Genomic DNA, 12,804 nt, shown 5'->3' with positions numbered 1-12,804 from the left:
AGAGCCAGACATACTGGCACATGACTTTAATCTTGGCATTGGAAAGGCAGAGGCAGATGGATTCCTGTGAGTCTGTGGCCAGCCTGGTCTATAAAGAGAGTTCCAGGGCAGTCAAGGCTACATAAAGAGACCATGTTGTCATTATATAGTAATAAATACAAAAGGGAGATAAGTTCTGTGGTGAGTTCTGCTTTACTGTCTGAAATGTCAGCTTCCCCCAAGTAAAGGAAGACAAAGCCCAATACAGGGACAGAATAAGTATATTATAAAAGAAATATCAGTGTGAATGTTGATAAAGGTAAGAGTTAAGCATTTATTCCATACTATAAAAGTTAAGATATAAAATTGAAGGTTGAAGTTGTTTTCATTCTTACATTAGATCAAGAATATTCCACCATTAAACCACAGCTCAAGATGACAAAAAAAACCCTAAATTCTTAGCACCAACAATAGCAATTTATATTCAATATTACTAAAACCAAGTGTCCTAAAATGGACAATATATTTCTTTCTTTTTCCCATTTCCCATTGTCCACTAAATACTTAAAGTTTATTTTGAAACAAATGAGACTTAAGTAAGATTTCTTCCAATCTTGTATTTCCTTGGGCTGGCCTCATTCTTATTTTAATTTGAGTAATTTAATATACTATATAATTTAATTTACCCCTGAAAGGGGTAAAATTTAAATTAGAACTAAAAAAAATTAATAATATCAAAAAGAAAATATTACCTTTATATCAAAATTACAATCAAGTCTTCTAATCAATACAATGAAAGTGCCAGAAGAATTGTCTTTGAATGGAGGAGGCACTATGGGTTCACAAGCATTCTCTGGTTTGGAGTTAATCAAAAACCCCTGCAAAGGAATGAGTAACACGTTATCTCTGTTTCACTCAATAAGTCAGTTCGCCTGCCTCTATGACGTCATCCATTAGTTTTCTCGTCTAGATATATTTTCTTGTAGCTACAGTTGTTCACAATCCCACAACTTTTCAAGTAGAATCCGGATTTATAACCATTTCATTTTTTTTTTTTATAGTTTCAACCTTTCAGAATATTAACACTTTTAGGATTACACATAAATCAATTACACCAAATATAGCCGCTCCTAGGATGTTGGCACTATTTCCCAACGATATTACTAAATTAAGAATTTTTTTAAGTTAGCTTTTACTTTTTACATTATCAAACAAGAAAAAGACACATATTAGAGCATAAATAAGGGGCTGGAGGTTAAAAGCAGTGGTTGCTCTTCCAGAGTTCTTGAGTTCAATTCCCGGCAATCACATGGTGGTTCACAACCATCTACAGCAAGATCTGACATGCAGGCAGAACAGTGTATATATAATAAATAAATAAAAATGCAAAAAATATCAGTACTCACCTGAGTATATAAAGACATGTGTACAAATATGATAATTTCTATATTGACTTTAATAGTTAAAAAACAGAAATCAAGCTCATGAATGAGGTAAATAGTTTTAAGATCGTACTATACACACAACAGAAAAGTAATGCATTTGTTTAAAAATGAAGGTATAACACTAGAATTTCTTCAACTGTAAAGAAAAGTAAATTCCTGGAATTTTCAGGATAGAACGAATTTCATTATATTAAGCAAAAGCCATATTCAGAAATAGTTCATGTTTTTTTCATATGTGAAATCTAGGAAAAAGAGAGAGACAGAGAGAGACTGTGTGTGTTGAAAATAGTAAGGAAACTATGATGGAGGAAAGAAGAAATATAATGGGATGGGAGGAAGAAGAAAAGAAAGTAATGCAAAATGTAAGACATAAACACATAAGGAAGGAATACTTGGGAGATAGGAAGAGGCAAGAAGAAAGCAGCAAAAATTGGGTAAACAAGAACAGAATACAAACCATATATTATGAAAGTGTCAAAATGAAATCAACTCATATACGAACATTAACAAGAATTTTTAATTTTTTAAATTAAAATTGCAATGATGTTAGCAAGATAACTATTTAAAATATTAAAAAGAAAACAGCCATCTGCTTTCCCAAAAATATATGGTGGTCCAGTATCAGAAGATGTATTCATTTGAAAAGTCATATTAGCAAACTGAAATTCAAAAACCAAATGATCGTGACATCGTGAACCAATAAACACCTAAAATAATAAAACTTATTTTTAAAAAGAACTAAGCAAAGAAAGCTACAGCATATCTTCAGAGTTCTGCATGGTGTTAGAACTGGCCCCATGAACCAATTCTTAGCATTTAGGGATTTCTTCTGCCTTAAGCTGCACTGCTTGGCTTAAAATATGAACAGTGCTTGCACCTGCTTCAGGAATGAAAAATATCAGTCCTTCATTCACCCACAGAATGTTTCTCTTGACTCCATACAACACTTGGTTTTAAATGTCCCAGAAACAGGACTGTGACCATTATCATAATGGCTATTTGTTTCATACATGTTTATAGCCTGTACCTAAATCCCTGAATCCTTTGCATGCCACTCTGCAAACACTTGAAGCCAAATCATGGTGCAGTTAGTCCTTTTCAACGGCAACTAAACTCAGTACATACTAAGAAGGCACAGAAATCAGTGAAGACATGATAGAACCAGGAGCTCCAGACATCTAGATCCCAACTACTCCAGGAGGCAGCAGCAAAAGGACAGATGAGTGAAAAGAGAGAAGAGTTTTTGCTTTTCAATCTTTTATAAATGAATCCAGTATAATGCATCCCGCTATCTTTAACACAATACATAAATCTCAAAAACACATACACTAAACGTTCTTATAATAATCTTTTTGTTTAAGTTGACTGACATGTATTATCTTTCATATGGATTTTACTGAAGAAAATAACTTGCTAACATACCTTGCTATTACTAGCCCTCAAATATGAGTCACTTACAATTCCACGCAAATTCAGTCTGTGACACCCACAAAGCTGACCTGAGAAAGCAGTGACCTTTGCCAACTTGGCAGAACTCTCTGGCCCTAAAAGAAGAGTAGCCAAGAAGGTGATGCCTTCAGCCAGACCTCCTGATTAATACACTCTCCAGGTCCAGTCTCTTTTTAATAAAAGAACAACTCCTGCACCTAAAGCTCATGGAATACCTCAGTAGAGGTGGCAGGGAGATTCTAAGTGCCAGAGGGCCAAGAAATCTGCTGAGATTGTGCCTACTAGAAATGACAGAGAAGCTTCACCCATGACACCTCAACAATATGGCTGCCTAAACAAGACCTAAAGAAGTCGAACACCATTAGACATGCTAGCATAGAAGTGCAGGATTAATCTCAGTGGATCCTAGGCATAGACAAAGAACTACAGTTGACTAATAGAGCAGAAGAGAGAGTCATCCCCAGGCCTAAGACCCCTAATTGTATATCCAATACCAAGTAGTAAGTCCTAAAATCATATGCATACAGGTGACACAAAACAGATTCAGCGGGTGACATTTATATAGTTAGATATTTGTACAGACACGTCACTGTAATAACTAAAGAAAAAGGGGGAAAGAAACCAGAATATCTTGCAATAGGAAATAACTATGATTAGCTATAACATACAATATTATGCAGCACTCAAGAGATGCAACCGTATTTATAGGTGCTGCTGTGAAAAGATCTATAAGACACAGGAAAAACAAAACAAAAACAAATTGCAAGGTAATTAGTGAAGTAGGTATCTGTAATTTATGGTACCACAAATATTCTGAAAGCCTCTCCCTATATGATAATTATCATCTTCTCAAAAAAGACTAAAAGTGACAACAAAATGCTATACAGTATTCTCTACCTTTCCTGTCTGGTAAATATTTTACCAAAATACGTGGTTAATAACTATACGACCTATACTGTCTGTCAATCAACAAAGAGCAGGTGTTGTATTTGGAAATGACCACATCAGTAGAGTGTGACAAATGATAGCACTTTGCTTAGCTTAAGTAGCAGCAGGAGCGAATACTGTGGGCTAAAACTTCAAAGTATTCTGACGTGCTTTCGGGATATAACAGGTGCATCTCCCCCTTAGTTTTCACTGTCAACTTGACCTAGCCAACAGCACCTAAGCAGAGTCTTGACTGAGGGGCTGCCCAGATCAGGTGGCATGGCAACCTGTGTAGGAAACCCTGGTGATTGCTGGCTGACAGGAGAGTCTAGACCACTGAAGGCAACACCTCACCTGCACAAGTGCTCCGAAACATAGCCAGGAGCCAACAGCAGCATTCTTCCAGCATTTCTACTTCAGATTTCTGCCCGGATTCCTGCCCTGACTCCCCTCAAAGATGGACTGCAGCCAGTAAGCCGAAATAACTCTCTCCTCCCTAAGTTGCTTTTGGAAGGAAGGGAACTAGAATACAAATCCTCTTTAAAATCTACAGGATGGTTCTGACTTTTATCCACAAAGCAATGTCATCATCTTTTCATAAATCACCTTCCAAGTAAAACTACAAGAACAAGCACTTCATATATGCGAATGATGCATTTTTGAAATGTGTAACTTCGTAAATTTATGAACAGAAAAACTTAAAAGGGGAACGTGAGACGGTTCGGTAGATGAAGGTGCTTGCTGCCTAGTCTAACAACCTGAGTTCACTCCTTGGGCCCCACATTGTGGAAAGAGAGAAATTAACTACTGAAAGGTATCCTCAGGCGTCCCCATGTACACTGTGGTACACACACACACACACACGCACGCATATATGTGCATTCATACACACAAACACAATAAACAAATAACTAAATAAATAAATATAATAAGTTTTTTAAAGAACTAAAGAGTGTTTTATATTCAGAAAAGGACCCAAAGACCTGTAAGTCACTGGCAATACTTAACTCTGAAAAGAGAGTACGGCTGGCAGGCACAGCTAAGGAAGACACAAAGGAAAGCTTTTCTTTTTTAATACGTTCCCTGTTCTGTTTAAATATTCATTCCAGTGAAAAATAATGACATGGTAGTGACAGTATTTTTTTTTAGTAATTTAAGTTCTTGAAGAAAACTAAAAGTGTATATGTACATTGTAGAGTTGACACCATGCTGATAGAAAACTGAAAACATGTATGTGTGTTCTAGCTTATACAACAAAAACCTCACACTATCTTTGAGGAAGAAATTTCTAACTATTATGTTAGAGAAAGAAGGAAAACACAATGATTTTTAACCACACAAATAAAATTGCTGAAACTTTAAACTCAAGAAAAAAATATTCTGAAGCTAAGCAGAAAACAACTGATACTTCAAATATATAAAGAACTGTGGAAAAATAAAAACGTGTTAATTTTTAAATAGGTATAGAGCATTTATAGCCAAATAACTCAATGTATGAAGGCATGTGTGTGCATGTGTGTGTATGCGTGTATGTGTGTGCTTGTGTGTATGCATGTGTGTTTGTGTAAGTGTGTGCAGAAAATTAGGATGTTTAACCAAGTTAGATACTTCTTGTAAACTAGTGAATATTTAGTATGTATTAGTGAAGATAGCAAAGCGGAAAGGATGGTCTCAGACATGAAAGTGTCCTTAACACTCTATGGGGCAACCTGAAATCTATACCAAAATTTAAAACATGTATGCCACAAAGAAAGCAATGCTATGCTTGAAGACACACCCCATAGACGGGAGGAGAACACTGATTAAGGAAGGAGAGTAGTCTTTAATCCTACACTCAGGAAGCAGAGGCAGGTTAATCTCTGTGAGTCTAAGACCTGCCTGGTCTACACAGCAAGCTCTAGGACAGCCAAGGCTACATAGTAAGACCCTGTTTCAAGGAAAAGAAAGGAAGAAAGAGAAAGAGAGAGAGAAAAGAAAATTTTAAAAGTCACTGAGGCAGTGTTAGTAATAAGCTAGAAAATCTAAATATATACTTCAAAAATAAAAGCTAAAATGTTTAGCTTTTCATGAGACTGCAAAACCAAGAAAACCTTAAAAATATTAATGGATTCTTTTCCTCTCGGCAAGAAGCATGACATAAAGATGCACTTAGGGGCAGGGACCAAACAGCAAGTTTCTATAAGTATAAATACAGCTTTATTATATGCATCAGTATTTGCACAAACATGTATAGTTAAAATGCATGCATAACACACAACCTATGAAATAGGTCTGAAATACCATGTACCAAATATGAACATACCTAGTGTTAACAATACAATTACAGGCAATTTTACTTTCCTCTTCATATCTCTGTATGTACCAGTATATGTACCCTACAGACCAAACTCAGCAGTGTACTCTTATACTTCAAAACTAGTTTTGGTTTTTATTTTGCTTTGTTCTTCTGAGAAAGGTCTCACTATGCATCGCTGGCAGGCCAAGAACTCACTTTATAGACCAGGCTGGCCTTGAACTAACAGAGACCAACCTGCCTCTGCCTCCTGAGTCTCGGCATTAAAAGCATAGACTGTCTTTTCCTTATGTTTTAAAGACAGGGCCTCACTCTACAGCCTGATCTAAGCTCAATGCTACCTCAAATTCACAATTCTGCTGTTCTACCCTCCTGAGTACTGGGATTACAGCTATACAGCACCATGCCCAGCTTGAATAACTTCACCTTTTTCAGATGACTACTTCAGGTTTTATGACAATAAATACTAAGAAATTTCTTCACTCAGTAAATGACCATTAAAAGACCCTTGTTAAATCTCATGTTCCGTGACATTAGTATCTTCTCACCTTTAGGCCTTCAGTTGGTAGTCTATAACCAAATCTTGCTGGAAGGTCCTCAAATGTCTGAGATGCATTTTCAAAATTATACTAAATATAAAATTTAAAAGAATCATGTTAAAAATCAATGTATATATTACATTTTAAGTTTATTAAATCACGTAAATCATCATTCTTATTTACTACTGCAACTTATCACAAAATAGTTAGAAAAAGAACATCAATTTCAAATAAAATTATAAAGGAGAAATCAAAATACCAAGAATAAGATAATTTACATGAACCATTTAAATTTGATTGTGACATCACATATTCTCAAATACCAACAATAATTCAGTAACATTAGACATCTACTGTTTTCTAGGTACTACCTACCAAGGAAGACGATTTCCCCCAGGAAAAAGCAACACCAACTCATACTCATATGCACTATCAATTTTCATAAAAGAGGAGCACTTAAGGCAGTGGTTCTCACCCTTCCCAATGCTGTGACCCTTTAATACAGCTTCTCATGCTATGCTGAGCCCCAGCATAAAATTATTTTGTTTGTTACTTCTTAACTATAATTTCGTTACTGTTATGAATCATAATGTGAATCTCTGTGTTTTCTGATAGTCTCAGGCAACCTCTGTGAAAAGGTCATTGGGATCACGGCCACAGGGTAGGAACCACTGGCTTGAGGACTAAATTCCATGGAGCACATAATAGGGAGCGCTGAAACTATTGAGGCATTTAGATTTAACTCACTATCATTGGGAATGGAACGCACATGCCATGCACATGTACAGAGGTCAAAGGTAACTTTGTGGAAACAGTTCCTCATGTCCACTCTAATACGGGCTCCAGGAACTGAGTTTAGCACTCATACTTGTGAGGTGAGCATTTTACCCATCCTGCTAGCTCAAATTATTCACACAATTTCCATTTTTAAACAGATATTGGTTCTTGTGCTACAAAACTTGAAAGTCTTCTAATAAAAGAGTGTGTGCTTTTAGACAATAATAGAAGGCTAGTGATATAGCTCAGTGGTAGAACCTTACCTCGCATGCATGGAGCCCTGAGTTCCATTTCCAACAACACACAAACAAACAATTTACAGATAATCACAGTACTGACCTAACTTTGAGGTAAGTCTGCTGTATCATTTAATAATGATTAATCAGCTATACAGAAAACTAGAGAAACAAGAGCAACAGAAGAAAGTGAGCACAGATAATAAACAAATAACTTTTATAACACAGATGAAATCTGTGCTATCGTAAAAGATGGCCGTTCATAACCTCTCAGTCATGAATAGAAAATGCAGAAGACATTTACAAAGGGAATTACGTGACACTAATCACAACACAGAAAAAGTTGCAGGGGCTGAAGGGGTAGCTCAGAGTTTAGGAGCACTTGGAGAGGACAGAGGTTCCATTCCTAGCAACACCTACATGGTGGCTTAAAACACCTCTAACACCAATTCGGGAGGGTCTGCCACCCTACTCTGGTCTCCATGGGCATCATATAGTGCACATCCATATATGCAGGCACTCGCGAATACACAAAATAAAATAAATAGGTCTTATAAAAAAAGATGTAAAGATCAAGTAAGCTTTAGAGTCACGAAGTAGAGAGGTCACACACAGGTATGCTCCCTAAGTCAGTCACCTACTGGACCACCGTGTTTGGCATCATCGGCTAGAAGCTTGAGATAAGTAGTACTGCATGCAGTTTAAGCAATATAACCTTCGTAGCTGTGCCGAGGCACTGACATCTTTCTCTCTCCAACAGAAAAGTATCATTCAACCAGGACACCTGCCAGCTGCCAAGTCTCATGGACTCAGCCTCAGCTCATGTCACTGTCAACAGTGAAAGCTGATGCAGCCAACAAGAGATCAGGCACTCCCAATAGACAACATAGGACTGAAGTGATACAGCTCTTGCATGTCTTAATAAACCCAGCTTTTCTCTGCTTCTCATTATGCAACTATAATCATTCATTCTGTTCACTTGGGTACCTAGCCCAGGATTGCACCCAGGGCCACCAGTTATACATGGGGACTTCTCTTCACTGACTTCTTATTGCAACAGTAATTCATATTTCCAGAGTGATTTACAAAATACTTTAGACACAAAGTGCTTTCTAACAAACTAACACAATTCACGTTTAATCTCCTAAAATATTATTTTAGTGATTCAGCCATACCCAGTTCTGTAGTGAACCTGAGAAGGTCATTTAACCCCTCCCAAAGACACCAATGTAAAAATAAAGAGATTAACTGAGATCAATGTAGGAAGAGCAAGGGAAGACACATGTATGGAAAAGCAGCACTTTAAAATGTGTACTTTGAAAATTACGAAATGGAACAATCTACAAGTAAGGGTTTTTTGATAACTTATAGTAAATTCACTTTTATGGCTAAATTTTTAGAAATACAACCTATAGCTTCGACAGTACTTGTAACATCCATCAGGGCTTAGAATACAGGTATTCAGTAGTTTACAAACAAACTATTACTATCATCCTTGTTTTGCATACTGCACACAGAATACTAAAAACAACTTGCCCTGTTAAATGAGAAGAACCAAGAGCTTACTCAAGGCAGTCTGGAAGCGGAACCAGGTTCCTAAACTACTGACCTACAAGATGTATCTGTACTTTCACTTTCAGTGTCAAATAACTATGAACTAAGATGGTAAGTAATTTATCCAAGGTCATCCTACCACATGAACAAGAATGTAACTCGGCTTGTAATTCTATTACCAACACTCCTGGCTACTATTATAAATAATCTACCCGTCCATTCCACTTCCTATTATGTCATTCTCTGATGCCAAGCATCAACTAATCAATTCTCTCTGACAAATACAAACAATGGAATCAGAGGCAGACTGGAATCAACTAAAATGGTGATATTCAACTGTAATTAACAAAATAGTACCAGGTTGAACATCCATGTCTAATATTGCCATATTCACATCATGATGCCAAGAAAGAAATAAAAGAAGAAAGGAAGGAAGGGAGGGAGGCAGGGAGGGAGGGAGGGAGGTGGAGGGAAGGAGCAAGGAAGGAAGGAAGGAAGAAAGGAAGGAGGGAGGAAGGGAGGGAGGATAGGGAAAAAGAAAAAGGGCAGATATGGTGAAACATTCCTATAATCCCAGCACTCAGGAAGCAGAGACAGGGCAAACCTCTAAGCCAGACTGGTCTACACAGTGGGTTTCAGGATAGCCAAGGTTCTTATAGTAAGAATATCTCAAAAATAAATACATATATACATACGTACATACATACAAACATATATACATACATACATACATACATACATACAAGGTATGTAAGAAACCAGTAAGATTCTATATAAAATACAAGCATGCAGGTATGGGCAAAGAGTCTCAAGAACACAGCATTTTTCAGGTACTTAATGTACATGAAATTTACACTGGATATTAACCAACCAAAAGAGAATAAGACACAGCAAATTTTCAAGTAACTGTGTATAGTTTGGCATGTTTATAAACATATTATAATACTGCATCATTCGTGGCTTTTTTTTATAGCATTAGAGATGTTTTCACACCTAATTTAGAGATGTTTTCACACCTAAATAAATTATACTGTACTTACTGCTAAAATGTCTGCTTCTACTGGCAGCAGGTTCAGGAATGCAAAGAGCTGCACAGTCAAGATGGTATAGACCTGTGTGGCGGACAGCATGAGCATCCCTATGGAGAGCAGCATCTTGTGTCACCTAGGAGATAAGGAAAGAAGAGCTGTGAAAGACAGTGCTTTCTCCCCAAGAATAAATCACTTTCCACACTAATTCCTAACACTAAAAAATATACTTTTTAATTACAAATGTGCTGGTATTAAGAGTAAGACATATTTTTAAGCCAGACATAATAGTGCACAAATTTAATCCGAGCACTCAAGAGGCCTTGTTGTATTTATTACAAAGCTATCATAACATAACTGGCACAAAAACTGACATGGAATCACTGGAACAGAATAGAGAACCACACAGCTACAGCTCTCAAAAAACATACATCAGAGAAATGACCACCTCTTCAATGAATGGAGCTGGGAAAGCAAAAAGCTGGAAAAAAAAAAAATCAGATCTGTTCTCCACCCTCCCCTGAAAACTCAATTCAAAATGGATCAAAGGCTAATGTAGACCCGAAACTTTTCAACTGTTGGAGGGAAATATAAGCATATACTTCAAGATGTAAGCATCAGGCAAGGACTTTCTGAACAGAATTCCAAAAGCAAAAGAAATAACCACCACACTGAAGAAACAGCCTAAGTCAATATTACCAAAATGTGAGCATTCTGTCATGTTTATGTCTGCACTATTCAAACCACATAATGGAAACAGGCTAGACAACAATCAAAGAAAATATGGTACAGTACATGTAAAAAGGGAAGTTTATGAGGTGGTAAGCAAAAATGATGTACTGACATATTCAGGAAAATGGATGCAACTGGAAATAAATCATTAAGTGAAATAAGTTAGACTTAGCAAAGCAAATACTATGTTTTCTCTCAGACAGAAATTAAGTGTGTGGGTGTGAGCCCAGCAATGGTGGCACCTGCCTTTAATCCCAGCACTTGGGAGGCAGAGGCAGGGGGAATCTCTGGAAGTTTGAGGCCAGCCTGGTCTAAAGAGTGAGTTCCAGGAGAATCCAAGATGACGGCACTGGGAGGACACTCTTTCTAACCAGCAGCACAGCAGGGTCTGCACAGTGACCAGCAGACAGAACTCTGGGTCCTAAAACACCATCAGTTAAGTTTCCCAGGTGAGAGGATACCCCACGGTGTAGGATGCAATCGGCTTCAGGTCACCCAGCTAAACTGCAGAAGAGTTCCCGGATCCTGCCAGGGGCTCAGTCGCCAGCCCAAAGCCACACACCAGGGTGCTCTGATCACTGTACCAGACTGAACTGTAGGCCCCACAACACCAGAGACTGAGATTTCCAGTTGAGAGAAAACCCCACAGTGCAGGAAGCAATCGGGACCAACCTTAGGTCACCCAGAAAACCCCTGGAAAAGGACCCCAGGTCCTGCAGGCGCCCCCGTGCCAGCCCAAAGTGAGGTGCTCAGCTGCCAGCACAGAGTCCTGCCTGCATACCCGACTCACCGTCCCAGACAGAACTGTGAGCCCTAGGGCACCAGAGACTGAGTTTATCTGTCGGGTGGAAACCACAGTGAGGGGAACAGCAGGTCTGACCTCAGAGACCTTAGCCGACACCAGTCCTCTTGAAAAGTTCTCGGGAAAAGTTCCTGGGTTCCTGCAGGTGCCCAGGTGCCCAGTCGCCCAGTTGTCAGCAAGGTGAAGCCACTCGCCTTTGCCTACTCGCCATCACAGACGGAACTGTGGACACGAAAACACCACAGTCTGGGTGTCCCTGTTGGGAGGAAACCCAACAGTGGGGAAAACATCAGGTCCAACCCTCAGTACACCCAGGTCCAGAAAAGTTCTGGGTTCCGGCAGGCTCTAAGCTATAGCCTTCTACTGCACATATGAGTGCAGTGCTCACCTGCCATTGATGACGGCTAGAGTACTGGTGCTCACAGCTCCAACCGCAGATCTACAAAAGCCGGAGAGCCATTGGCGCAGCCCTCAGATACCGCTCTAACGTGTGACCAGTTATCCCTAGCTAATCTGAGGAAACCATGGAACTCCCTGGTTCTTCAAGAGGGCTGCACCCAGCAAATACAGATTAAGAGCAACAGCAGCAGTAGCTCACTAAATTCAGAGGAAGAAACCCAGTAGCAGGGTAGCCATCTCGAGGACTTCCCCTGATGAATGGAGAGCCTTCCTGAACACCACAGTTACCACACAAGTCCATATGTGTGAGGGGAACTGTAACAATTCCTGAGAAGCACTGCCATTTCAATTGACCATACCCAAAAACCCGAGGAGACCTGCTTCAGAACCTGGCCAAGGGGATTCTCCCCACCCCAGGACTCCACCAGGCACCATAAATTAACAGACAACACCTGAGAAAGATAGATGGGTATAGGCCAACATAAAAGCACAACCAACAAAAGGCGAAGCAATATGGCATCACCAGAACCCAGTTATCCAGAGTCAAGTAGCCCTGGACACCCAGTCATAAGTGAAATTCAAGATGACCTTACATCTATGAAGAGGTTAGTGGAGGAAACAAATAAAATGTGTAAAGAATTAGA

General features: G+C 38.7%; 1 protein-coding gene across 3 annotated transcripts in view; it reads right to left on the bottom strand.

Annotated features, from left to right (window-relative positions):
- The window catches only part of Rnf13 (ring finger protein 13), an 81,638-nt gene that overhangs the window by 46,826 nt on the left and 22,008 nt on the right, over positions 1 to 12,804 (bottom strand). For all 3 annotated transcript variants that reach the window (XM_055596860.1, XM_055596859.1, XM_055596861.1), the window contains 3 exons: positions 10,240 to 10,363; positions 6,642 to 6,722; positions 732 to 857 (listed from right to left, as the gene is read on the bottom strand). In XM_055596860.1, coding sequence (XP_055452835.1) covers positions 732 to 857; positions 6,642 to 6,722; positions 10,240 to 10,353 — 321 coding nt within the window. In that variant the 5' untranslated portion in view covers positions 10,354 to 10,363. The remainder of the gene's footprint in view (positions 1 to 731; positions 858 to 6,641; positions 6,723 to 10,239; positions 10,364 to 12,804) is intronic.

The sequence above is a fragment of the Psammomys obesus genome, unplaced genomic scaffold (assembly GCF_907164565.1).
Source record: "Psammomys obesus unplaced genomic scaffold, mPsaObe1.curated_primary_1811, whole genome shotgun sequence".
NCBI classification, from domain to species: Eukaryota; Metazoa; Chordata; class Mammalia; order Rodentia; family Muridae; genus Psammomys; species Psammomys obesus.
Note: the sequence above shows the minus strand (reverse complement) of the source record. Positions and strands in the feature narration are given on the sequence as shown.